Source organism: Poecilia reticulata, chromosome 8 (assembly GCF_904066995.2).
Source record: "Poecilia reticulata chromosome 8, P_reticulata-male-v2, whole genome shotgun sequence".
NCBI lineage: Eukaryota > Metazoa > Chordata > Actinopteri > Cyprinodontiformes > Poeciliidae > Poecilia > Poecilia reticulata.
Genome location: NC_088837.1, coordinates 19497060 through 19524851, shown reverse-complemented (window position 1 = coordinate 19524851; position 27792 = coordinate 19497060). Strand labels below are relative to the sequence as shown.

The following is a 27792-nucleotide window of genomic DNA, read 5'->3' as shown; positions in this document are numbered from 1 at the left end:
ATTATATGCTGTAACTTGTACTTGTTGAAAAGATTCCAGATTTACCATTATTTATACTTAATTCACCATTTGGAAACAATTTTAGGCGTTAAAAGGATTCAGTTTCATGTAATTTTTAACGGATTTTAATGCGACTAGGGCGCCATCTACTGTTTGCTGCTGGTACCTGCAGAATGATTTTGGTAATCTTGTCCGGATGGGACTATGAAAATAACTGGAATAATGCAATCAAAACTAAACCATGAAAGGGAAAAAAAACAAACAAAAAAAAACATGGACTCAAAGTTTTATTTGTTGAAACAGTTATGTTTTTAAAAATACAAGAGTCACAACTTGTTTTTTTTGACAGATAACTTGTCTGGGATCCCAGCCATCCTCAGCGGGAACATTTTAAGAACCAACCTAGATAAAACGCGCATCCATGTTGCAACTAACTTGTAATTTCGCCTGCTTTAGCAACAGCAGTGTCAACCTTTTCAGAATGTTAATAGGTTAATCTACAGCATTTTTATTTACAAAATTACAGAAAAAAAGCCAAACAAAGCTCTTCTTCTGAAGAGCATTTGGAAAATAATTTAAAAATAAAAATACAATTATTGCAGTATACTACAATCTTATTGTTACATGATGCCAAAGCACCACCCCAATGTACAGATTTCAGTGCAATTCATTCACACGTACCCTCCAATGGGAAAACAGGAGCTTTGCCTCAGAGTATGTTAAAACCTCTGCCACATTTATGCAAATTTAGAGGACTTCTTTTGTGTCATACCAGTTTAGACACCATAGTTATTTCATAGTCATCAATGGCTGGCTTCTTCACATTACACACTGAAATATGTACAAACTACAGCAATACAAATTATTTTGAGACCAAGAATTCAATAAAGAGCAGGTAGTTATATGGGGAAAAGTGTCACATCATTAAGTCTATCACAAAAACGGAGGTGAAGCTGTTAGTTTCTGTAACAAAATCTATGTCCTGTCTCATCATGATCCTCTATAATCTCAACCATTATGGATCTCCTTGTATGCCAAACTTGGCAAAGATTATGACCGCATAAATGAGAAAAACTAAAAAAAACTCCAGTGGTTAGTGAGGTTGGGAATGCAGACAATCTCAACAGAATGTCTCATTACATCTAAGAAACCTGCCTTTAAGACGGGAAACATGACTGAAAAAGAAAATAAAAAATCCAAACACACCAATATAAAAAAAACGCTAGTGTCACCTTTTTTAACCAACACAGGCTGCAACATGTAATGACCCCTTTAGTCTGAGTGTAAAACTGGCTTTACAACGTGTCTGACTTCCTATACACTGATGCAAAGACTTCATCCCCATCCCTAAATCAAGATCGTCGCAGCCCTCTGTCAGTTTTCCGAGTGTTTACATCCCGTTTTGTATCCATCGTCACTCAAGAGCCGTGGTTAGGCGGGTGTTGGAGGTCCTGTCCTGAGAATATTGGGTGCAGAAGTGGGTGTAGCTGGAGAGCCGCCGCTGCAGCAGCCTGGGACGGCCGAGGTGCGAATAGTGTTGGGTAGAGGGCTGTGTGCGGGACGTGGTGGAGTGCCAAGGGTGTGTGGTGAAGTGCAGAAGCAGGGATAATATGAATAGGCTGACCGGAGAGGAAGGCTGTTGGGTGGGCAGGAATTAGCCCCGCATGTCCCAGAGAGTGTCCCAAAGAATGACCAAGAGAGGGGCCCAACGGCGACAGGGAGATGGGAGTAAGGTGGTGCTGGGGAATGTGATGCACCTGTGCCAGCTGGGCATGTGCAGGGTGAGGATGGTGGGCATGCGCGGGGTGGATGCCCATTGCAGCAGCGGTGGCTGCGTGGTGCTGCAGGATGGCGTGTTGGACAGTGGTGATGGATGTGCCGGAGGCGACGGAGACGGTTGGCTGCTGAATGTGGATCTGCTGCAGGGCTGGTGGAGGGGGCGCCGGGGCTAAGTTAGCAGCTGCTGCAGCAGCGGCCGCAGCGGCTGCAGCCGAGGGGAAGGCTTTGACCTGCTTGGCCAGAAGCTGCTGCTGAATGTGCTGCTGCGCCGCCTGTTGCAGCTTGCTGTACTTCTCCATCTCCTCTGGCGTGAACGTGATTGGCTGACTCTCCAATGGTGCTAGGCCATCCTCCTCTGCCTCGATGCCATCCTCCTCCAGACTGGACGGGTGGTAAGCGGGGTAACCATGCACTGGCTGCTGTTGCTGCATTTCAGGCATGATGGACTCCATCATGGGGTTCTGGGAGGGGTCTTGCCCTGGCTCTGCTTGATACTGGGGCATAATCATGGAAGGATCTTGTTCAAAAAGTGGCTGTGGTTCTTGGTGTACTTGCTCTTCTGTAGCTGACTGCTGCTGTGTCTCTTCCGGTGTCGCTGTGTTCTGCTGCACCTCCTCGACCTTCTGCACTGGTGGCGCTGGAGGTGGTGGTGGAGGGGGGAACTCCCTTATAGGTTCTACTAGGATAACCTCTCCATCTGCTTCAGAACCCTTCCCCGTTCCTGATTTCTCTCCCTCATCGGGTCTCGTTAGGGGAATCAACGGTTTCTTCCCTGCTTGCAGCTTACCAAAGAGGGGCAACATGGCTTTGCTTCCCAGGGCTGGCGGTAATTTAGGACCAAAGTAACCCTGTGGTGGATCCTTAATCTTAATCCCAGATTTTGTTCCGGAGGCAGAATCCTCTGAACTTTTCTTGGACTGAACCCTCTCAAGCAGCTGCCGGGCTGTGAGCATGTTCTTGTGTTCCCCTGCATCACGAGACCCGACCGGCCTCAAAGTCTGGGAGGTGGATGTGTGGGTGCTACGGTTGAGGCTTCGCGATGACGTGCGGGGAGACTGCGAGCGGTAGATGCGAGAGCGGTTGAAGTCTCTGCGATGTGTGTCGATGTCCGCCCTTCCCCTGGCGCTCCGTCGTTGAGGCGAGCCTTTGTTGGAACTGGAGGAGCGACTCGCTGAGCTTCGGCTCCGGCTATAGCTGCGCCTCCAGGATCTTGTGCTGGTGCTGCGGCTCCAGCTGCTGGAGCTTCTGGAGCTGCTGTGGTGGTGCCGCCGGTGCCGCTTCCTCCTGCTGTAGCTGCGAGAACGAGAGCGGGAATCGTCCGAGGATGAAGAGGAGTACTGATGCCTTCTGGATCGCCTGCGACCTCGACTGCCCCGCCGCTCATACTCGGAGTCAGATGAACGTTTAGAGCGCCTCCGCCGGCGGCCTTCCGTGCTGTAGTCGCTGTAGCTGTCGGAGTAACTGCGGCTGCGGTGACTGTAGGCGCTACTTCTCGCCGAGGAGCGCCCAGAACTGCTGGAGTAGGAGCGACTGCAGGAGGCTTGGCCACGATGGCGCCGCCGGCTGCTGCCGCGTCGTTCTCCCCGCCGTGATGAGCGGCTGTGGGACCGTCTGGACTCTTCGCTGTGGTGGCGCCGCTGCTCTCGCGGGCTGGACCTGTGATGACGTGAATGCTGGGTGTTGGAGCCGCCTTCCTCCTCGCTCTCGCTGCTGGGTGGCCTACCATGACCTGGACTTTTCTGAGCAGAGGTAGAACACGACGCGTTTTGCGAGCCGCTCGAGTCCGTTTTTTGTCTTTTAGAGCTACCGTGATCTTCTGAGGAGTTGCTCTTGTCGTTGTGTTTTCCACTTCCTCCATGTTCTGCTCCAGCTTTAGAAGGCACTTCCTTTGCAGCGCGTTTCCTTTTACCCGCCTCCGCTGCTGTTGTTCCTCCAGTTGTGGACTGAACAGAGGAACCAGCAGCTTTATCTTCTGACTTTGGCTTAACTTTTTCTTTGTCATCACCTGCCCCCTCTTCTTGATCTTGAGCTTTGTTTTTGCTCTTTTTCCGTTTGTGTTTCTTCTTCTTTTTAGGCTTTTCTTGCATTGCCTCCGTATTCTCCTCTGCATCCCCAGCTGCATCTTTTTCTTTTCCTTTGCGTTTTGAATGTTTTCCCGATTTCTTATGCTTCTTTTTCTTCTTTTTCTTTTTCGTGCCACTACTAGCAGTCGTGGGTTTTTGCTCATCAGGTCCTGGCTGGCTGGGATCATCCTTCATCTCAGGTGTCTCTTTATCAGTGCATGCTTCAGGTTCGGCTTCAGCGGCTTCAGCTGTTGAAGCAGTTACAACTTGTCCTTTGTCATCAGCCTCTTCGCCAGGCTTGAGGGACTTTGCTGATTTCCCACCGCGCAGTCCTTTATTTCTTGAAAGCTTAAAGTCAAAGTAGAGAGGATTACAGCTGTAGGATAGTGAAGGCTGAGCTTTTGTAAATTCAAGAAGCTCCGTAGGCCACTGCAAAGTGGTACTTTCATCTTTGCTCAGGACAGGGAAGAAGGGACCCGTTGGGACTTTTGGACCAGTGTTTGTATCGAGTGTGCTGTGTGTGTTCTCTGCTTTCTGACTAGGAGAAGTAGGAGCAGTTGAAACTGTCTCTTGCTCACAAGACGAGATATTGTCCTCCGTCTTCACTTTAGGCGATAAAGGAGGTGGTTCTGGCTCAGTTTCTGATACATCCTCACCTTGTTCTTGTTCAGTTTTACACTCAGTTTCTTTGGACTCTGTCTGATCAGAGCTTTCTTCAGCCTTTTGAACTTCCTCCACTTCCTCTTCATCCTCATCATCTTTGCTCTGGCACTGCTCAGAAGCCTTCATGAACAACAAAAACTGGAAGTTGGGCTTTACACGACAATGAGCTGGCGGGATGTAATGGTAGTACTGTGGTTCTTGTCCAGAAAATCCTTCATCCTTTTTCATCATCATCTTAAGTTTGTTTAAAGTCGAGGTCAAGGAGCCGCCATCGTCAGGCTGCTGGATATCTTCTGCCCCAGCTGCATCACCTTTCTCCCCTCCTTCATCTCCTTCAGGTGCTCTTCTGGGACTCTCTGTGCTGCAGCCAGATGTCTCCTCTTGTCCTCCAGCCTTTTCCCCTTCCTGATTCTCCTCTTCCTCCACAGCCTCCTCGCCAGGATCAGCAAACACAGCCGCTGCCGTCTCCAGCTTGACTGGGGCTTTCTTTGCAAAAGAGAATGATACGCTGACTTTTGATGCGCCGGTAGGGGTTGGGGATGAGGATGAGGATGTGGACTTCCCCAGAGAAAAATTAATAGTTGGGCTGGGCTTTGGGGAAGATTGGCCAGTTCTCTCTGACGGTGGACTCTCAAGGATGGAATCTGTAAGAATGGGGTTCTCGAGTGGCACGCCGTCCCCATCTCCTTCTTTCTCCCCGTCAACAGCAACTGTGGTTGTTTTGAACATGGGGCCACTTCCAGGAGTACTAAAACGCAAGATAATAATCATTTTAAACATCGATTCAATGACTCAAGGACAGCAGGGGGCGCTGCGGTGATATGATCATACCGGTCCTGTTTGTCCTGTTTCCTCTGCTCAGCCAACTCGTGCAGCCGACGCAGCATCTTCTCTTGCTTCTTTCCATCTTTCCGAGAACGAGAGGACACGTTGCGAGCGAACTCTCTCTGCTTCAGCTCTTTTAACCTCTGCATCATATTAAAAAGGACATGCATTAGGTGTTTGAGTCATTCCTTTTCACATGTGTGGCAACTGATTGTGCTAAACTTTACTGGAGAATCTTTTCTGATCAGATTTTTTCTTTCTTTACGTCATCTTTTCACATTTGTGTCATGATCAGATGGTAATAAAAGTTGAGCAAACTGTATATCCACTTTACATCACATTTAAAGAGATGTCTTGAGTAACACCTGAAAACTGCTACTTTATTTTACTGATGAACCGTTTTACTTCAGAGTAAAAAAAAAAAAATTACCTGTTTGTGGGCATGGTCGTACGAGTTAATGTGGTTGTCAAACTCCTGGTGTTTAGTGTACTGCTTGTCACAAAGCTCGCAGTAGAAATTTGCCCTCAGGTCTTCCAGAGCTTTTGCGATAGCTTTCTCTTTTTCCACCTGGTCCTGAATTTGGTAAGAAACACGTGTCACTTTCAAGAAGATCAGTAAACACACAAGCGATCATCTTTAACGAATATTACATCATTAAAAAAAAGAAAGAAAAAGAAAAAAAGGGACCTTACCTTGTATTTTTGCCGCAGCTCTTCTGTATCCTCTTTTTCCACTTCAAGCACTCTCCGCTTTTCTGTGGCATCCTCTGCATAGTCCAGCTAAAAGGACAAACACAGCAATTCCAGCACCTCCAGAAAACAGTGAGAGTCAACAACAGCAGTCTGCCATCTTATAAGTTTGACGTAGTCACGCAAGGAGCTAATTTTCGTTGCTGTGTAGTCTCCAAAACATGCCGACTTCTCTATATTTCTAATGTAGAAAAGACAATAAATTTAAAGTCTGTCTTTAATATTGTGAATGCAGATGAAATAAAGGCCAAACATAACCCAGGGCAGGAGGTGACATTTAAAAAATGCAGGTGATGCAGACAGAAGGATGCAACCATCTACATATTTACTGAAGGAGTCAAAGAATGGGCTAAAATCAAAACTGAGCAAAACTAAAGATCAGAAATGGGCCACTAGAACGTGATGAGATTTTTTTTTTTTTTTGCACAACCCTGGTGTTTAAAGATACATTTTATGACTTGTTTTTTTGTCTCCAAACAGAATCTCTGAGGACAAATAACACGAGGCATGCAATACAGTAAGCAATTAGCACCACCAAATCTAGAATAATAATTTACAAAGTGCTCCTCTTGCATCTGCCGGACTCTAAGACTGCTGAGCTTTAGTCAACTTTAGCTCATATGTGAATGGTGCTCCTTGGGATTGGTAGTTCTTTTTGTCATCTAAAAGGATTTGATGCTTCAGATTTAGGTGTCAGAATGAGATTTGCAACTGAGGACAGAACAAAATAACAAGTGACCTAGTTTATTCAGATGGCTCGCAGCTAAGCAGCTGATGTTGTTTCTCAGTTTTTCCAACACAAATTGGAATGAGAATCAACAACAGCATGTTGGTTTGGGATCAGCTACAGCAGGGCATGAGATTCTAATTAATCTTACACTATTAACCACTGATGTCATAGTTATTATTATTATTATTATTAATTTGCCTCAACAACTTATAAGTATAAACATGAACATTAAATGGGGTCAAATGGATAACTTCAGCAACTTACCTCCATCTCCATTCGGCCCATCCCCATGACATCATATTTAAGTACAATGGGCACAGGGTCGGTGCGTCCTGAGGCAAAAGAGACAGAGAAGACTAGTTGAGTTTTTGAGATGCAGACCAAACACCAACTCGAAGACAGCCTGCTTTTAGAGCATAGGGTGCTGGGGTTAGAGAATTTTTGCCTTGAGAGTGCAAAGAGACCAGAAAGCTACAGTGAACCAAACACCAGCCATTCTCACAGCTTACTACAGCCAACTCCTGAACAAACGTGACCTATAAAGTTTCAATGTGGCTGTTGGTTTGCATAGTAGGCACTGTAGGTGGATTAGTCTTTGTAGCTTTGATAAATTTCTGTTGGATTAAATAAAGACAAGGCCTTTATTTAGACTGAAGTGGCACCTCCTTCTTAAAGTCCTGTTAAACCAGAAAGTAAAGTTTATAAGGAAGTGATGTACCCATATAAGGCATTGGGCAAGATTGCAACAGATGCCTTCATCAGTAAATCCTTCATGGGAGAGGAACTCTTAAGAATATTAAGCCAATTGCTTCATCTATAACAGGACTGTCTATAGCAAACACATTTTACTGTCATGAGGTACAAAGCAGTTTGATTCTCCCAGGCCCCCTTTTTGTTCTCCATCGTCAAAATATTAATTTCTTATCCATTTAAGTTATACTACGTAAGCTGTGAAAAGAGCTAGAACAGAAGGAAATTAACTTTAGAAAAATAAAACCAAAAGACAACCAAAACAGAATGAAACATTATAGATATGAAATATTTAAAAATCAAAACTACTTTAGAGATTGACACAAATTGCTTAATCCACTTATAATCAGCCAAACAAAGCAGAGAGAATGTAAAAAAAAAAAAAATGAAAAAAAAAAATAAAGACACAAGCACTGAACTACAGCAGAGTGACGTCACAGGCCAGGTGTCGCCATGTTGACAGTGCAAGGGAAGGGGATACTTACCTGGTAAAACATGAGAGGATGAGAAGGAGGAGGAAAGGGGAAGACAGATAGGTAGAAAGAAAGAAAGACAGGGGAATCTCAAAAGAAAAAGCAGAAAAAGAATTTGGACTAGTCTGCTGCTCCTGATGCCAGCCAGATACAAAAACCAATCTTACTAATGGCGACTTTAATTCAGTTTGGTTTCAGTTTTTTTTCCCCTCCAATATATTAACAATTGTTTCTTTCCCCTCCAGTTCGCTAGGCATGCCATTGGGGTTATTAAAAATATGACCCTGGATGGGTTTGTTCCAAATTGAAATGCATGCCTCTAAAATGAAAGGGAAGTAGATTCCTTGTTAAACTGAGGAAGGTAAGAGACGTTTGATGTAATTATGCATCATTCCTGATCTCGCCTTAGGTAATTAAAGTCAGAACAGCCCAATGACTTATTCGTTCTGAAATCGCTGATGCATGGACATTGTAACATGTCTCTGCCTGCCTGGACTTTCAGTCCCACTGCAGTGTCTCTTAGTTTAGACGGGTTTATACCAGTATCTTCCTCTTACCTCATGGTTCTCGGTGCCTTACTTAAATGGAGGAATTAAGAGGGAATGGCTGTTTGGGTACCACTGAGAACACAAGTCTACTGAAAGATGTGTGGTTTCACAGTCTTTCACAGCATCAGAGCAGTGAAGGAAAAAATAAAAAAAGTCTGGTCTGTTAGCCAGCCACTGCAGTGGTCTGTCCGAACTGAGTCACAAGCAAGGCCCAGAACTGAAGATTCATGACCGATTACAATCGTCCCAAACTATCACCAGTCCTTCTACACAGTGACAATACCTCCAGCATTACCCCATTCCAGTGGAAAACAAAAAGGACCAGACAAAAAACAATGTGCAGCTAAAATCACAAGGTGTGAATCACAAGGTAAAAAAAAAACTGAAAACAAAATGACAATGTTCTAAGAGTAATACAGATGCATGGTAATATACAAGCAGCAGAATGAGGACTAGGACAGAGAGAATTGAAAGCCTATGTAGCATTTGTGCTCTGATGAGAGGAAAATGAAAATAATGGGAGGAATTAAAACAAAACAAAACAAAAAAAAACAAATAAAACAATTCAATTGGGGGATAAAATAACATTTACCACTAAGTTTACCATCAGCACAACATGGGCAGGATCAAATCGCTGTAAAAAAGAAACACCAATTGGTTAAGCAGGAAGATTGAGGCACACAGAGAAGGGCAGGTGGGGTTGGGTGTGTGGTAATGGGGCTTCAGGGCGTTTATTACCAGAGGGCCTTCCGTGAGTCACCGCCCACCCCCACCCACCTCGTCCCTGTACTCAGGGCTAGGTGCTTACAGGAATCTCCTCTCACCACTAATTCAAACCGCTTGTCCAAGTCCCCGGGCCCCTAAAGTGATGTTGTTGTGCATTTTGACTGAGAATGTAACCCAAGAAACCAGACTACCATCCCCTAAACCTAAGCTTTTCCACTACTGAATGTTGTGACCAGTAACTTTCATTTATTTCTTTTACAGATCAACAAGTTACCTTTAAAATAAAACTGTATTTTTTATTACATGAAGAGGTGCAATGCATACCAAAAACCAGGCAGCATAAAACACAGAGAAACACTAAAATGGCTACCTAGAATTGATCATACATGGTTCAGGTTATAGGAAGTCCAATATTACTGGTCATCAACAACCTGTAGGAGAAAAGCAGCTACAGTACATCAAACAATGTATCCTATGTATGCCTATTAAGACATATTTACCCTTTTGTAAAGAGATTACCAGATGACTCTCCCCCAACTTAAAATAAGTATTGAGTACATTTAGGCACGGGCCAGAAGGACATGCTCACAAAATGATAAGCTGGGGAAAAAATACAATCCTTCCTAAGAGTAACTGTATTGACTTAAATATATAAAACAAATATGACCAGTTAAAAAAAAAAAGAAACATTTGGCAATGTGGTATTTGTTTGCTCATATGACAGTGACAGCGATGCAGGGAAAGACTGTGGGATGTTTAACTGAAGCAGAGAAGCAAAGTCAGAGTGACCACACCAGGTGCCACAACAGCAATATTCATATTAGATATTGATTCAAATTTTTATATCGCTGCATCCATAAGTGAAACAGATTACAACAAGCATGAACTACCTAATACATTCGGCTATCATTTTGGGTAGCCAGTCTGCAGACATCTTAGCAGAGATACTGCTTCTAACTTCCTGTTGTGGAAAAAAAAATTATTTCCAAGCACTGCCAGGTGAAATCACTCAGTCAGGTTTATTCTTATTAGAATTATTATTAAAACATAAGCGGGACAGTTTCACATCATAACTGACTTAAAAATATGTTCATACATGTTCATTTTTCTTTTTTGTAAGCAAGGGGAAAAAGTGCAAAAGCCAGCTGCTCAGCAGTGTGCAGCAGAATGTGGGAGATGGAAGGCAGCACTGGTTAGTCTCAATCAAGCATGTGCCAGTTCTGACAACATGAACAATGTTTTCTATAACGGGGCTCCTTTTGAACAATAAGTGTCTCTGAAGGAAACGCCTGCCTGTTGTGAGCCAACTCTGGCAGATGTAGTAGGTTTACTACATACAACCAACTACAGAGTTAATATAAAAAAAGTGTTACAGAAGTATTACGTAAAGAACAAAAATACTGTTTATATTAGAGGTGTGCCGATCGATTGGCCACAGATCATAATTGGCCGATTTCCGTGAAAAAGTGTATGATCGGTGATTGCCGATCACGGTCTCTTGTTGCCGATTACACAAACCGATCAGTTGCATCTCATTTCTCAGCCTGCTTGTGCAGCTGGTCTCCTCTTTCCTTCACACTGCGCAAGCGCGCAGCAACAAATCCTAAGCGATGTGGAACTATAATGCACTGAGTGACAGGGGAAGTTTGCATGTTGCGGCGGAAAATTGAAGCTCATGAGGTGAAGCACGTCAAAATGCATCAATATGATGAATCTAATATGGCATAAAAACAATGCCATACTTGATGGAGTTTGGCTATATCGAGGCTCACTGCAGTAAAAAAGACATATGGAGGATCAGACAGCAGGTAAAGCAGCACACAGCTACAAACACTCACCCGGATTAGCATGACGGTCAGAAAGCTAAACAAATAACCCGCAAAATTATTTAAGTCTTCGAGCTGCGATGTAAGACGCTGGTTCTGCTCTCGCTGTTGAACCGCTGCTACGCGGAGCGTCGCTTCTGTTCCAACTGGTAGTGACTCTCACACCAAACCTCTGCTTAACGCTGCAGCATCTAATCTAAAAAAATACATTTTACATGCGTACTAAAACTTTTGTTGTCCTAACATGAGACAGATAATCTCTGAAAAAATAATCAATCTCCTCCCTTTTCTCCTTAATTACTGCACTCAGTCAGAAACAACCAATCAGAACCAACAGTAAGCAGCTAGCTGCCATGCTATCAGGAAGTTTTCATTCAGTAACTCAGGATTGTTTATTGTAATGGATCCTGTATTTGCCTTTGAATGTCAAGTTTTATACTTGATTTTTTTGGCAATGTTGAGAGGTTTTATTTTGGCTCTTTGCATTATTTAGCCTCTTCAGAGCCTTCATATGTTATCAGCCTGTTAAAGATAGTATTATCAATAGTACAATTTGCACAATGCCTGTTTTTTTCTTGGAAAAAGTTATTAAAAACAAATTTTTGTCTAAATTAAGGTGAATTCATGGTTCATTTTTCCACATAATGTAACCGGTAGTGCTTTTGATTAAAAAAATTATTATTATGTGATCGGTACCGGTGATCAGCCCTCATGGGTGATCGGAATCGGTATCGGCAGGGAAAAACCTGATCGGCACATCTCTAGTTTATAGTAATTTATGCAGGTGCTTAATCTTAAAGCTCTGAGGGTTCAAGTCGCTCCTCCCTGATTCGCCATGTGAAGTAACCACAGCCCCGCTGGCTATTTTAGCACGATTCAGTGATAAAAAACAGTTTGTGACAAGCTGGTAGTTTAATTTAAAAGCTTAAATTCCAAGCATCTCCTCGGCTCGGATGTATGAACCCTATTCCTCTACCATCATTGTTATAAAAAGTACTGTATGGAGAGATTTTCAACAGATTTTATGCGTATGTGCTGTTGTCTCACCACACCTGTCGTGTTGCACTGGCTTCATTTCTGAAAGCTCAGCTGTGCAGGACATTGCTGTCTCCACTTGTAATTTATAAATGACCGGATGCAGCTTGCCTTTGTAGTATTTTGGCCATTTATATCAGTTTTTTTAGGTTCTCTCTGGTAAGGACGTTAAACAACAAAAACTCTCTGAAGGAAAAGTAATTATAACTTGCTTTTAAGAACATTGACCTCAACAATAACTGGCCCATGCCTAAATCAACTAAGCTGTCTTTTAAAATATGATGAATGCTTCTAGGGAAGACCATAATTTTCCCCCTCTAAGCTTTGTACCTTGCCTACGCTCGTCAACCCAGTAAGGACCTCTCCTCAAGATCCTTCGTCTTGGCTAGTCTACAGCCAGCAAGCTCAGTCTGGGATGTGCTTAAGCCCACAACAAATAAAAACATGAAACATAGGAACGTACCTGAAAGAATAGCCAGCAAAGCTTTGAGCAGTGTTTAGAGTCATTTCTGCAATGCTATAGGTGTAATGGAGGATCTAAACAATAACTATGGATCAGTTTGTTTTTTTTTAGCTTTACATTGTTTTTATTTATTGAACATTGTGATTCTGCATCCTACCTCCAACACTGCTTAAAGCCTCTGGCAAGTAAGAGATTGAGGCAAGCAGGAGTGCACCTCTGGACAAACATGCTGTGCAGGAGGGGCAAAGAAACGGGGGGGAGGATGGAAGTCTGTACCATGGGGACAGAGACACTCGGAGTGTAAAAAGGTGGAGAGGTTTTCCCTGTAAGTCGACTATTGCCCGGTAAGTAGCAGACACACACACATCTCAGTCCCACATAATGACCACGCACATACAAACACGACTTTCACTGTTTTAGAGGTAGAAACAGGTAAACAAGCAGAGGGGGGAAACTTTTCTACACGGCAAGCCATTCAGAGTCTGAGCCGTGGTTACAGCCAATCAGATTACTTCAACAGCAGCCACGGAAACTCAAAGAGGGGGGGGGAAAAAAAATCTAAAAATATGTTGAGATGATGATTCTAGGGGATGTGAATCATGAATCATGGGTTCCTAAATCTACCTTGATTTCACATGGATCTTGATTGTTGGTACAAATTGAAGCATTTTCTCTTAAGCAGATTGAAATAAAGGTTTAGTGATTATGAAGCAAAGAGGAAGAAGCTGACCGAGGCCATTAGCCTATGATACACTGAAAAAGGAGTGTTACACTTAGGTCAACTGCAGAGTGGGAGAAAGAAAACACACCCACACATGCATACTGACATAGAGAAGGGATCCAACAAACCTTACCTAAAAGGGGCAAAAAAGGGACAAAAGAAGAACAAGAACAAAGTCAATACAGTGAAAAAAACGTAAAGAGGGGACAATGCTTTAACTTCAAATGTCAACAACTGTCTCTTCTGGCAAGGAGGACAGGAAAGAGGAGGAAGATTACCATGATTATCCAGCATACTTCAATCAGATGTGATGCTGCTGTGATTAGTATGGGAGCTTACTCACAAGTTGGAGAGGACAGCGGTCTCTAAGCAGGGCCACTAATTCCTACACAACAACTGGACACAATTTGCTGCAGTCTCATCTGCCCACAATGTAGGATGCTTACATAACCACGTGAGTTCTGCCAGAGGCACAAACAAGAGCACAGTCATCCCCTGCGATGTGTTCTCTCCTCCACACAAAGCTCATCTTATCACTTCAAATATATTGCTACTCGGCTCTTCAAGGCCGGATGGAAATAAACATGGATGGAATTTTTTTTCCTCTCTCTGCTGTGCTGTTGGCCTCAATGCACTTGTCAGCTTGCCCAGAACGAAACAGCTTCCAGGTCTAATCCGTTCACTTGCCCCAGTCATGCTGAAAATACCTTTGAGACGACACAAGAAACTAAGGCTATATATGTACATCAACAAAAAGTAGTTGGGCAGCAACAAGACAACAACCCCACTCAACCAGACAATAGGCTTCCCTGTAGTGTCTCGAGAAGATCTGTTACAATGTCAGTCTTCCTTCGATTTAAACAACTCCTACTTGTAAAAAAGAAAAGAAAAACAAAATCACTTTTTTTGGACTAATACCAACTTCTTCTGAGCAAACATTTAGGTAAATGTTTACCTGACAATAACAGGTTGTAGAACCAGCCAATAATGTCTCACAATATCAAACAATTAGTTCATTTAAGCAGCAAACTTCTCTGTGTTTTAATGTGGCAATATTTTGAGCTCATGTGGGATTTTTTTCTGACAGCTGCGTTTTTAATCGAACATTTAGAACAGATGTTGCTGGTGGACATTTTAGGGAGAATAAAAGTTGAAATTTTGCAACAAATTATGATGGATGGCTAAGACAAATGATTTGGAATAAAACCAGATGTAGTGGAGAGGGTGGATAAGATAAAAATAAAATAAAATAAAAAATAGACCCAATTAGGCATTAAGACGGGTGATTGGCATTTGGGTACGATGCCAAGCTGAATCCTTTTGAGGTAAATTTCTAAGATCAGTGATTATTTCTTAAAAAAAAACTGTTGCACTGTGGAAAAAATGGAAGATACTGAGAAATGGAAGTTAAACAACAAAACAAGGAAAGGCTTTGTGAAACATGCCAGGGTTTTGGATCACTGCTACTTATCCTTTAAACCTAGAAACACAGCAGGTTTGAGCTAATAATGTAGTATCAAATGGCCAAAACAAACCCACACATTCAAACATCCTAATCTTCAGCCCTTACTCTCGGAATGAGCATCAACTGGCTGCTAAGAACTACCCGGGGAAAGTTACCTTTTTTCTGAACAATTTTATGGAAACTTTGAATTTCAGAATTTACTTAGCATACAAATCTCAAAATTTACCCTATGATAGTGAAGGTCCTAATGTGCTGTGTCACATTAATACTAACAACATAAATTATTATTGGTTTTAGTTTTGTGCACTTTAACAGAAAGTTACCACTACAACCAGCTGGATTGCACACATTTGAGTGCCAGTGTGATACAGTCTCACTTTTAAGCATTTCAAATCTAATCTTCACTTATATCGCATTTATGGTTTATGTTGGACAAAGTGACTTTATTCTTCAAATACCTTTGTATGTGCTCTATATTATGCAATCCAAAATGACACTACCGCTCAAGTTTACATGGCAACAACATTAAATGTCTGTTAAAAATATCAACATCTAAGATGATGTCTTGTTTGGGGTTTCAGCAAAATATGTGAAAAAGATTTTTTTTTAAAAAGAAGAAAATCAGAAAATGAGAAAACTTTGAACTTTTATTCTTGTTAAACTGGACATCAACGTACCAGTTTACAATAAAATAAAATAAAAATCACCAAGGATTACTCTAACACTTTATCCACTACAAGACTCCATGAATCTTTTCCTCCATCTCCAAATTTAAGGGAACGGAAACTTGACAGCGACAAAAACAACTGGAATCATGTTTGTTTGCTTTGGCCACGATTTTTCCAATCCGGAATCGGGCAAAAGGAAGAGGTCAAAGAAAGGATGTGAAGAGAAAAATAAATCAGGGAGGGTGTCGTTTAAAACAACAACAAAAGATTTTAATGTGAGTAGAAAGAAAACAAAAGTAGATAGTGGCTCAGTGCCACCAGCAAACTGAGAACATGAGTGTGCTTCAGAGTGAATCCTTACCCTGCATGGCCTTGCCAAGTCCTTGCCCCAACTTCCATCCATGTTTCTGAAGCAGCCGGTGCCCGATGTTATCCTGGCAGAGAGAAGAGAGGAGAAAAAAACCAAAAATATTCCAATAATAAGAGGAGCTATACCCTGTGGGCATGGATGAAAACATCAAGACAAACAAAACACTCAAATCACACTATCATCATAAGCACAACCACCACCATCACCATTATCATTATTGTCATCACCTACAGCGTGTAACAATCAGTGTCCTCCAGCACGAGGAGTGTTAGGGCAGTTGGGGAGAGGGATAAAAAGGCTGGGAGACTTGAGTTGAAAGGCAAGATTGCCTCTATGTTAAGTAAATGCATGAGTCTCTGTGTGGTCTGCAACCTACAGGGTTTAATCCTACGTCATGAGTGTACTTTTAAAAAAAAAAGACGTTTTTCAGGCAAAAAGAAAAACAACTATCATTTATTATCAAGATAAACACATCAAATAACATCCACTATGTAAGAAGTTAGAAGGAGGAGGAGGAAGGAGAGGGCAATATATGTATCGCACGCATACATATATGACACACTACAGCGCAGGATCTTCGTACACAAAGAAAAGCAACACGGAACAGGTATGGAAATCTAGCAATAACAAAATGAAGACCAGAAACTCCAAGCTTGCTGTGATTCCGTAACCATGACAAGGGGAGCACCATGAGACATTCAGCTGTCACAAAAATAGAGCAAAAGAAACAGACAGAAGTGGAGCTTTTGGGCCTTGGATTACCATTACAAGGCCCAGAGTGGACTGATTATGCATGTGTGAAGGGCTCTGTGGGTGTGCAGATGAAAAGGACGACAGTGTACTTCGAACCCCGTTAGATATACCAAAATGACTGTTGAGCACGTTTTTGGACGCCTCCTGCATTTAGATCATGAATTGTCAGATTCCAACCATTTTCACACTAACAATGAGCAACAATTTGGAGATCTGCTGTAACCTTTACACAGTTTCACATTTCTGCTCAAGATTCCTATAATATGCATCAGCAATCTTGGTTGGATCAGACAACTGATAATGAGCAAAAAGAGATTGAGAGGCATTCAAAAACATGCACAAGAGCATTTTCTAGTAGACTATGGGGCCATTGAGCAAGTCACGTTATTTCACTAGTATTGGTCAGCGAGGTAACAAAACATAAAAGTGAAATGCAAGACCATCCCACCACTACACACTACAGTACATCCTCAAGCACATATAAACAAGAAACAATGACATTTCTTTATAAGCAGTGTTTTCTGTTGCGATTATAACTATTCCAAGCTTGTCTAACATTCACCAGAGTGCTGCATTCTATCCAAAAAATAAAAAATAAATAAAAAACATACAAACCAAACAGAAAGGATATTTATAATCACAAAGAGACTGACGTCGACTTTCACAAACAGAAAGTGAGGGGAAGGAATAAAACTAAAAAAAAATAAATAAAAAAAAAAGCATGCAGCTTTTTGTTAAATTGTTTTTAACAAAAAGGGTCGTCGGTGTTAGTAAGCGCACTGTGAGTGGTACACATACAGTGGGGCGGTTGAGGAGGGGGAGTAGAGGACAGGTGAACAAAACTCCAGCTGAGTTAGTATCGGATGGATCAGGCACAGTGAGGAAGGATGGCTCAACAATGCTTGATTAGGTCTCTTTGACAAGAGGTCAGGAAAATTGGCAGAACAGAGCAGGCTGAGCCAAGATGAAGAAGGTGGGTTTTCGGGTGATGGAAGTGAGCTGGGTTTGTAAGAGGTTAGAGCATGTGAAGGGAGTGGCGGCCTCAAACACACGGCACACATCGCATCTCTGTCCACAGTGGTGCAAGTGGAGGAAATTCGACTTAATCCTTCGTTTTAAATCACATATCGTCACCAGCGTTTGCTCTCCTTAATGTATTTCAAGGAGAAAGCTAAGGTTAGCTGTATTATTAGATTATAAAATGCCATATCATGATGACTAGAATAAAATCCATGTGACTGATTTGTGCCTTCTGCCATCTAGAAATGAGGGTGTCACTTCCTGTTGTCCTGTTATTTTGTCCTCCAATTCATGCTTTTCCAAACCCTGTGTACTCTGACTTAGATCTTTTCCTCCACAGGAAGAGATAAGAAAAAAAATTAGTGCTGGACACCACATGGCAGAGAGGAAACAACACATCTAACTTGGCACAACTTGTTAAAGTTTGGCAGTTTTCTATTCTTTCCCAGTTCTGAAAAGCCAAGTGAAGTTTCTGGGAAATATTATTCCCGTCATTTGTTCCGTGTCTCTTAATGATTTGCTACAGCGTCGACATGCAGCAACATTACGGATGCCAATATTTAATCGTTTGCAGAGTTGCATATGCTGCTTGAAAGGAAAAGAAAATTAAAATCCACTCAGAACTATGAACTGGGAAATGTCAGACAAATAACAGTCCAGTTAAATAATCTGAAATCTTGTGAATATCAAATCTTAAGCCTCATTTCAAATCATTTTTGGAGAATTTAGAAACAAATCAGGTAGAGCAGGCTGGAGGCAGCAACAGTGTGCACCTATTGACTGTAAACAGCTTAGGTCAAAATGAATTCTGTGGAGGTTGGTGGCCAGAGATGACGTGTACGCTGGGTGTTGGGACAGCAGATGAGTGCACCAAAAGAATAGACAGACGGATGAAAGCAACGACGGCGAGTCCAACAGCAGTGCAAGTGGAGTGAAGGCATTTCCATACGAACCTGGCTTTAAAATACTGGGCTGTCAAAAAAACAGTCACACGTGACACAACGTAAGAAACCGACCAAACGCTTTCAACTGCAATTCTGCTAGCTTCTCTAGGTCTTAAAAATACAAATCTCTCTCTGCCTTGAAACAAACATTATACTGTATACAAACAGAAAAGGCAGACATTTCAATAAATCCACCAACTGACTGTTAAAAACAGGAGAAAAGGAAAAAATAAACAAATGGTTAAAACAAAAAAAAAATTAAAAATCTACAAGGGGTGTTTTTTTTTTATATAAAAATGTGCAATGTGCCGTCATTGGCACAGTGCATGGCAAAAGATATGAATAAAAGGGAAGTGATATGCAGGGGACCCCACCTAGAGACCTCAGAGAATGTAGTTATTTAGTGGTTGCCGTTTTTTTTACTGGAAAAATATGTGCAATCATCCACCTTCAGGATCGAGAATCTTGGTTACATGTATTCATGCCTAAATCTATATAAATGTTTTACTTTAGAACAGTGTCTCTCAACCATTTTTTGGACCAGCGCCCCCCTAGCCTTTATCCAGGTCCCTCACCGCCCCCCGATAAAAAATTTGCAGGCTAATTTGCACTGACCATTATTTTATTATTAATATTACTATCGCTATTGTAGATGTTTTGATTTTTATGCTCGTTTCTGTATTTATCAAAAATAATTTCCCAAAGAACAAAAAGGTCATGGGAATATAAATTATTTTCACAGGTGTCTACGAAAAATTTAATGAACATTCAAGTTAAAATTGGTAGGCCTGGCAGCAGCCAATCAGAGTGGAAAAAATATTCTTATTTTGTGCCATTTTCTAGTTGTTCAATCTTGCACAAAATGACCAGATAAAAGATGTTCAACAATGCCAGTTTAAACTTTGAACTATTTGCAAAACGACTGAGCTCTGCAACATTAAAACATGGATAGAACTGTAACTACATTAATCATAGCTCTTCTTCTCTTCAGTGTTTGTCAGTTTCTGGTACTGCAGCTCTGTGCTGCCTTCAGGAGAATGGGACATCAGAGTATCATCCATAAAACTTCAGCCACATGGCATTTATTGTGCAAACCAGAGCTTTCAGTGGAAAAACAAAAGTTCCAGGTCCTTTTAATGCCATACAAATAAATATGAGACAGAAACATGGATTATATCTTTATATAGACCTGTCTATTAATTTATAGATTAATAGTTTTACTGGACAGAAATTACAAATCTGGTTCTTAATCAAATCCTAATGAGTTAAGTTGAAAGTGTCATGTAGTCACTGAACACCACCATGACAATAACACTGACATGAAAAATATTGAAGAAATAAATATATCAAATCTAATTAAAAACATAAATAAGTGATAAGTTCTTTACTGTTATGGTCTGTAAGATATATTTATTCTCAGTACTAGACGTGGTCTCAACAAACCCATGACATTTCAACAATATTATTTTTCCTTTTATGTGGAAATAGTGTCCGTTTATTCTTGCCATTCAGTCCTCTGTATTAATTATTGCTCGAAATGTCTTGCCATACCAGTTTATTCCTCTGTATTTACTTCAGTTTCTTAGTTTATTCTTGCATTTTGTTCTTAATTCATTTCCATTTAGTTTCATTTGATTAGTATTATCCTCTCTTGGTTTATTGCTATATCCACTTTAGTTTCTTTCCTGTTGCTAGATTTATTTTATCGTTTATTGACCATCAGTAATCTTCACTCATCACCTGCTGCGCCGCCTAATCGTCATGTCTTTCACATCGTGTTGATTTTTCACTGTTCAGCGTCAGATTTTCAGTTTTTATGCCATAATTCACATGTAGTTCGTCTCTCCGTTTTATGTCCTGCTTCTCCCCTTTCAGAGTTTTGCGCAATGTGCGCGTCTTTTTTTTTTTTTTTAAGCCCCTATAAGGTGCAGGGCGGTCGGGAAGCATATCGATGGGGAAAAGGCAACCTGACATAAACCTTTTAAAACAACGGAAACAATTTTTGCATTCTGATTACTGAAATTTAAAAGTGCTGTGTTGTTCTATCACCCCCATTTCATACCGGACCACTTACAGCACCGGTGTTAATGCTATAAAATGAACCCATGGAGGGATTTCTTTATTTAAATAGGTTCATTTTTCAGAGGGATACATAGTGAGGGTATCGTGATTTTAGCTACCAGTAGCAGGAGAACAGAGCTCCGCCAAGAAGCTAACAGAAGCTAACAAACACTGAATAGAAGAAGAGCTACCATCGATACAGTTGCAGCCAAGCATGATTTAATGTTACACAATACAGTTTTACCAAGTTGCTCAAAGTCTAAACTGGCATTGTTGTGCATTTAAGGTGTAAAGTTTACCTTCGACCAAACGCCCCCCAAAGGCATCCCAGCGCCCCCCTTTAGTAAAAATGTCCGACCGTGCCCCCTGCTGTCCCCTGAACGCCCCCTGGGGGGCGGTACCGCCCACGTTGAGAACCGCTACTTTAGAAACAGATCACACATATGTTATTCCCTAAAAGGCCCAGACAGAAGAGCAGCTGATTTTGGACAAGCTCTGCTCCTCTTAACTCCTTGCAGTCTCTTTAGTTCAGACATCTGAACATTCTGGTCAGTGTCAGATGTGACAGGTGAGACGAAGCAAAAAACAACCGTTTTGGAGTAACAAACTCAGCGAGTAAAACAGAAGGCCTGAGTGCCTTCTGTTTTACCAAGAAAAATAAAGTTTAAGATTCTACTATCAAATATGTTGAGAAAAAAAAACAAAAAAAACAAAAACTGAAATGTCTTAAAATAACTAATTTACATATAACAATTCAAAAACATACTTACCTTATAAATCTTAAGCCCCAATTTCAAAGATGGGACATACTTCAGACTATCGCAAATAATGTGATCAATCGTCTGTTTTGTTCATTTCTTAATTTCCCCCCCCACTTATTTAACATTCAAGCATTTGAGGTTAGAATTGGGTTTTTAGTCAACACCATTCAACAATCATAACTTTTGTTCACATGATTAAAGCCTGCACAAAAAGTAAGCATTAAAATGATGCCTTCTCCTGTGTGTGGTTTCATATTTAAGAATATAAGTATTTTTAAAAAGAGAAAGTATTTGGTTCAATACTTTCAACAATATCAAGCTCTACAAACTTAAAATGACTCATACAACTATGGTTTAAATAGCATATTGAGCCACAGTAACTACATGTATGCATTTAAAACATGTACAGTAACGTCTTGACTTGAATTTAGTTTCTCTGCAGGATTCACAGATGTTTCCTTCCTGTGAGTGTTCATGTTCTGTGGCTCTGAGGCTGCCCACTGCATATCGCTGTGGTACCGGGTCAAATAGGAGGGAGGAAGGTGGATAGTAGATTTAAGGGACTGGGGGGAGATAAGAGACAATAAGGAATGAGTCCGAGTTAAAAAATAAAAAATAAAAAAAAAACATCAACAACAACAACAACACAGAGTGTTGAAAGCACATAGTGCTTAATGCTACCAAGTTAACACATGCAATGCAAAACAGTGTTAGGAGAAAAATAGCAAAGACCAAAAGGGGTAAGACAGGAATTAAAAAAGATCCCAATAAAATACCACAGACCTCTAGCTGCCTATAATTCACACACAAATAATGGCAAAGGAGGGGTTCTGAAAAACTGGGCTGAAACACTTATGAACAGCTCTAAAGTTATGCATTAGTGGACTAAGAGCTTAAAAGTAAAGAGCTAAGCATTTCCATTCCTCTCTATTTTTTAAGTCAACTTAAAAAAAGTCATTTATCATTTACTATACCAATTCAAGCATCTCAGATTTTTTTTTAATCCATTTTTCATCCGATACTAAAGAGTGTCTTGTTTTAGAGCACCACAAAATTATAACAGGAAAGTTGATAGTGGTGATAAGGTGACACTTCACAGCTTCTGTTTTTTCCACAGATGTGTGAGGAGCTGCGTGGTGCTGCAGCCTGCTCCTCAGCCCCCCTCCACAAATAATAGCGCAGGAGCAAAACAGCTATGTAAAGCCAGGTGAGCAGGCGACCACTCTCTCTTACTTGTCCTCTTACTTCTCCACCACCCATATGGACAAAATACTGGTTTTGTTTAGGTTGGGACACCGTTTCATTCTGAAGCTCAGAGTTATGACAAACATGTTCAACTAAAAACAGATACAAGATAATGTGTAAATGAAATGGGAGTAGAATTTCATATTTGTACTGCAGTTCCTACTGATTATTAAATAAAAACTTGAGACAAAAGTTTGCAGAAATACCTGCTCACCTTGGCTAGCTATATTTAGCTATTCAAAGTTAACTTTTTAATTCGTCTTCAACAATAACAGTATTATAATCCAAAAAATAAATAAAAAATTAAACTTGACATCCAGGATTGCTGACCCTATCTGACTGCTTCACAAAGTGCATTAATAATCTTCAGAAAAAGTTTCCTGGTACTTTTGAGGACTTCTGAGTTTGGCCTGCTCACCACAATGCTTAAGACAGAAAGAATGGTGGAGAAAGTGAGGAAGACAGAAAAAGAGAGCTGCCTGCGCTATTATCAATATGCCTCTTCAGCATAAAATGCAGTCCCAGTTGCACAAGCACCATGCCAGCACAGAATGACAGAGGGTACTGTACACCGAATCACTGTGTAGAAGGGAGGGAGCAAGAGAGAGAGAGAGAGAGAGAATAAGATATCAGGTACGACAGTCATGAAACAGAAAGAGGAAAGCAGAGAAAGAAAGATAAAGAAGCGTTACAAAGGACCCTAAAGATAAGGAGTAAGGAAGCAGAGCGTGCAAATACAAACCGGGTCATTGCTGCTTAGCTAATAGGGGGCCAATTCGCTGCAGGAGAGAAATGTCGAACACCCCAAGTTGTGTACAATAAGATAACTGTCCTATAAATACAAATACTATACACTAACACGTACAGTCTAAAAGCTACAAAAACAAACACTCAGTCAAACACAAATGTACCCATTCACACCGTCTAATGTGCACCCTCTTTTATACAAAGAACATGGAATAAGCACTGCCTTGTTTTGCTAAATAATCATTCCTTAATGCAAAAAAGATGTTAAACATACAACTTTTCTTAGACTGAAATCTAATGTGGCTTCATTTCTGATAGCAGAATTTCCACATAAAAGTGCTGTGAAATATTCAAGTGGTTTTTTTTCCCCAAAAAATTACTTTGTTTTAAATTGATCAGCAGCTACAATGTTGAGATAACAGCTAATAAGACAGTGTTTCATCCACTTCATGCTTATAGGTTCATCTCAAGTTTCTCTGCTAAGATGACTAATGTGAGACTGTTACAAAGGAAAAAAAACAAAAAACTAATGGTTATCTGTGGGCTGCACATATAACAGGAAGATCTAGGATCTAAATCGTCTTTTTATATGTCAGAAGAAATGAAGTAGGTCGGGGTCATGAGAAGTGGGAGTGAATTAAAGGGTATTAATGGACACTGACGAGTGATTCTACAGGTTAGGTGGCAAGTGTGTTCAAGAAAACACTAGATGCATCTACACAGTATGGAGTAAAGGTGTGGTTCTTATTCTCTCCCTGGACCAATCATATCCACTCTCACAGCTGGTCCAATGGTGAGGGACGATGGATGCAACCTTACCGATTCGATAGGCTTGTCCAGGGACGCCTGCTCCAGCTCCAACTGGCCTTCTTCATACTGGTCAAAGTGATTCCCACCCTGAGAAATTGAAACACACATTTAACCTTAATAAAATAAAAATAAAAAATAACAGTTATCAGGTTTACTAAAGATAATTTATTGTTTGATGTACAACAAACTTTAGAGTATTTCATAAATATATGTCTTGTGATGCAATTTAAAAAAATCCAGTCAGTCACTGATCTCTGAGAACCGATCTGCGATTTTGGTTCTTGGCTGCTTTGTGTACAATCATACTGTCAAATGTTTCCATGTAATGCGTTTGTGTCTGGGATGTGACTTTGGGGTCTCGTCACTCATTAGCATAGATGTGGTCTACTTAGTTATCAGAAGGATGAAGGCAACTGCAGCTTCCTTTTGGAACTGAACTGGTTAAATGTCACGTCATCTGTTGGTTTATTGGATGGAGAGGACAGCTACAAAGTGTTTTTCTACCGTTTTAAAATCCCCCAGGGGTTGTAAATAGAAAGCTTCTGGAAATCGCATAATATATACAAATTGCGTGAAATTCTGTTTTTATTTCTTCCTTTGCAGTACTGGCACCGTACATTACCTTGCAGTTTCATCACCGACAGCTTATAGCATTGAAATATGCTTGGTCGCATTTCAATTATTTAGTGAAATTATTCATTAAAGTTTTTCTGCAAGGAGAAGATTCTCAAGTGGTGGGACTACAGTGGCTATTTGCAAATACATTCTCCAGCGACTCTGCAGTATCAGAAGTCTATATTGACATAAATGGTGCCGTTAAATCAGATTCAATCAAACACCACATGCACACAAGTAAAAGTTGGGATTATGAAAAGGTGAGATGCAGAGAAGACATGAATTGATTCATGAACAAGTCAATAACTTGCTTCCCTTCTCCCCCATATTTCCTTCTACATTTTACTTAGACCGCATAATGTGCTCTATGTAATGTCATATGCTCTCCACAAAAGCCTCATACTTGTTTCATAATCAATATGACTATGCAGTGCACATCTACTGCAAAGCTATGAACAGTGTTCGCTTTCCTCTACTGATCAGTACAAGAATAAATAAACATTTCTTGGTAAACATATGCTGCTAGAATCTTCTTGGGCTTCCATACCAACTAACAAAACGTAGGAACCGCCACCGCCATGAGGGAAAAAAAAAAATATCCTCTGACAGTCAACATCTGCAAGAATTATACATAGCTTAGCATTTTCTGCAGTACATGCTAAAACTGCAACACCCACTGGAAAAGCATAAAGTGGAAAAGCTCTTAGCTGGGTTGTGTAGCAGAGATTAGTTAAACCATCTGTGGGTATTTTCCAGATTGCGTTGCTTGGCACCAAGAATCAATCCATGAAGAAACTTTCTGAATGCCGAGCATATGAATGCATTCACTGCAGATCTCACACACAGAGCTTCTCTGTGCTGGGCCTGAGTGATCCTCAACAGAGTCATTCAGACCACACAGCAATTAGGCTCTCACTGACAAAATAGCTGAGAACACAGTTCTACGGCAAATGCAGTTAGGTGGAAAAACATCACCACAAAGTCACTTGAAAAGCAGGCAACTAAGAATTGAAAGTAAGACAAGTACACAACTCAAAACACAATTTTAATTACAAACAATTATATCAATTAAGCAAGACCTGAATCTAGCAGCATAAAAAATTTATTAAATTATAAATGTTATTTTGTATGGCCTGACTTAATAGCCATAAAATAAATAAATAAAAACATGTAAGAAAGGACATTATGTTTTGCTTTTGTATTGCAGACTGCCTGACAACAATTAAACAAGTAGCAAATAATTCCTACCTCCATAAGGATAATTAAAATCTTTATGAACATTTGATTAGGTGGATATACATTGCAATGAGACATAAGTGACTAAAAAAAAGGCTTAAAAAGAATGCAAATGTTTGATGAGAAAGCACCAACTCACAAGAAACACATGACAGTTTTACTGGCCCGAAATGTGTCTAGCTTTGGCTGGGTGTGGCCACAGATCTCAGATAAGACAGAAAAAGACAAACGGCTGAAACACAAGCCAGGGTGAAACAAAGTTACTCAGCTGTTCTTGCATTTTTTATTTTTATTTTTTTTGCATTGCAACAAGATGCCCAAGGAATGTTACAAAAACTCGGTTATTGAGCTTGTGGAGATATTGGTACACATTAAAATAACATTAATTTTTTTTAAAAAGCACACCATATCTGGGTTAAGCCTATTTTGTTTTCAGCTAAATTATCGTTTTTGCATTTAAAAAAAAGTGAAGCTGATCGAGTTTCCTCAATAAGATTTAGGTAATCTGCCGATTGGTTGCAGTTTCACTCATATTAAGCAAAAACAGCAGACGATGCTTGAAATTCATTGTTATGCAGGTATAGAACTTGCTATTTAAACCCCTTAAAGTACAAGCTAGTGGTAATTTAAAACGACTATACCAAAAGATTACAAGTATGAGAATAATATAACTCTTTAAACATGCACCGTTTACTTTTTGGTTGTCAAAAGGGAACAGCAAGCTCTAGTATAGCTTTATGTTAGCAAAGCTCGCATCGTTAGCATTTTTTTCGATAAACAACCAGCATACCCAAGGTCACTAATAAGCAGGTACATATTCTATATCCATTTTTCCTGGTGAGTGGTTTAAATGGTTCAAATAATAGGAAAGTGACGTGAATAAAACTGTACGTTGGTGACAGGAATAAAGCTCGGAGACGTTTGGAAAACTGATGTCAAAAGAGCCGCAGTGGACTAGCGTTAGCTAAACTAGCTTGCAGTGCTAGCAAGCACCGAATACGCCGAAATGCGCGCAGCTGGTTGTAAAAGACTGGATGTTTTTATATCCTTTAAGACCTATCCCATGTTCTAAAATACTCCACCATGCAAAATCCGTTAAAAGTCTCTGGTCTTTTGATGTGCATTACCTGGAAATCACGCTCTTCGTTGAACCTAGAAAATCTGTCGGCCATTTTCTGAACGCAGCTGCAGTTTCTCCTGGTGGTGAGCAAACGATTCACACTGCGGAGGATTTATGTCTCACTTCTGCCCGCTACAACATTTCCCTGTCACACAGAGGAAACACGGTCACAATATCTATACTGACTGTTGGATTATGGTCGTTTTTAGGTCCTGTAAACAGATGCTGAACAACGTAATTGACTCGTGAATAGACTTGATAATATAAAAACAGAAAAGGGATAGGTTTGGCTATCCAGTGAACAAAAACATAACAATTGCATCGAAAGACGTCCAATATGGACTGATCGCATCGGCTTTTATTACTTGTATCTGAAATATTGAGTATGATCAGAATTGAAGAGTACCCAAAAATTGTACTCAAGTATAGTAACACTACTTCAATATACTTTTACTGAAGTAAAAAGTAGCCAATCAGAAATAATAATAATAATAATAATAATAATAATAATAATAATAATAATAATAATAATAATAATTCTTAAGACTACTTGAGTACTGAGCAGAACGTCAGGTATAATATTTCAAAATCATCATCATATCTGTAATTTACTTACATTCCAGAT

The 27792-nt window shown here is 40.6% G+C and overlaps 1 protein-coding gene across 12 annotated transcripts; it reads right to left on the bottom strand.

The window, feature by feature from the left end:
- Positions 1-274: 274 nt before the first annotated feature.
- On the bottom strand, positions 275-27328 carry gpatch8 (G patch domain containing 8). 12 transcript variants are annotated; one of them, XM_081610152.1, is made up of 11 exons: positions 27175-27189; positions 24206-24283; positions 23382-23418; positions 18582-23218; positions 15847-15919; positions 9174-9215; positions 7075-7142; positions 6024-6110; positions 5761-5904; positions 5337-5473; positions 275-5253 (listed from the first exon to the last, which is right to left on the bottom strand). In XM_081610152.1, exons 7-11 carry the CDS (start codon positions 7099-7101, stop codon positions 1419-1421), a joined length of 4230 nt encoding a protein of 1409 aa, XP_081466278.1. In that variant the 5' UTR covers positions 7102-7142; positions 9174-9215; positions 15847-15919; positions 18582-23218; positions 23382-23418; positions 24206-24283; positions 27175-27189; the 3' UTR covers positions 275-1418. The 12 variants fall into 12 exon arrangements, with proteins under 12 accessions (XP_081466278.1, XP_081466279.1, XP_017161729.2 ...); XM_081610153.1 differs by having other exon boundaries at positions 18582-18600; XM_017306240.2 differs by having other exon boundaries at positions 9174-13485; positions 15847-23218.
- Positions 27329-27792: the final 464 nt, after the last annotated feature.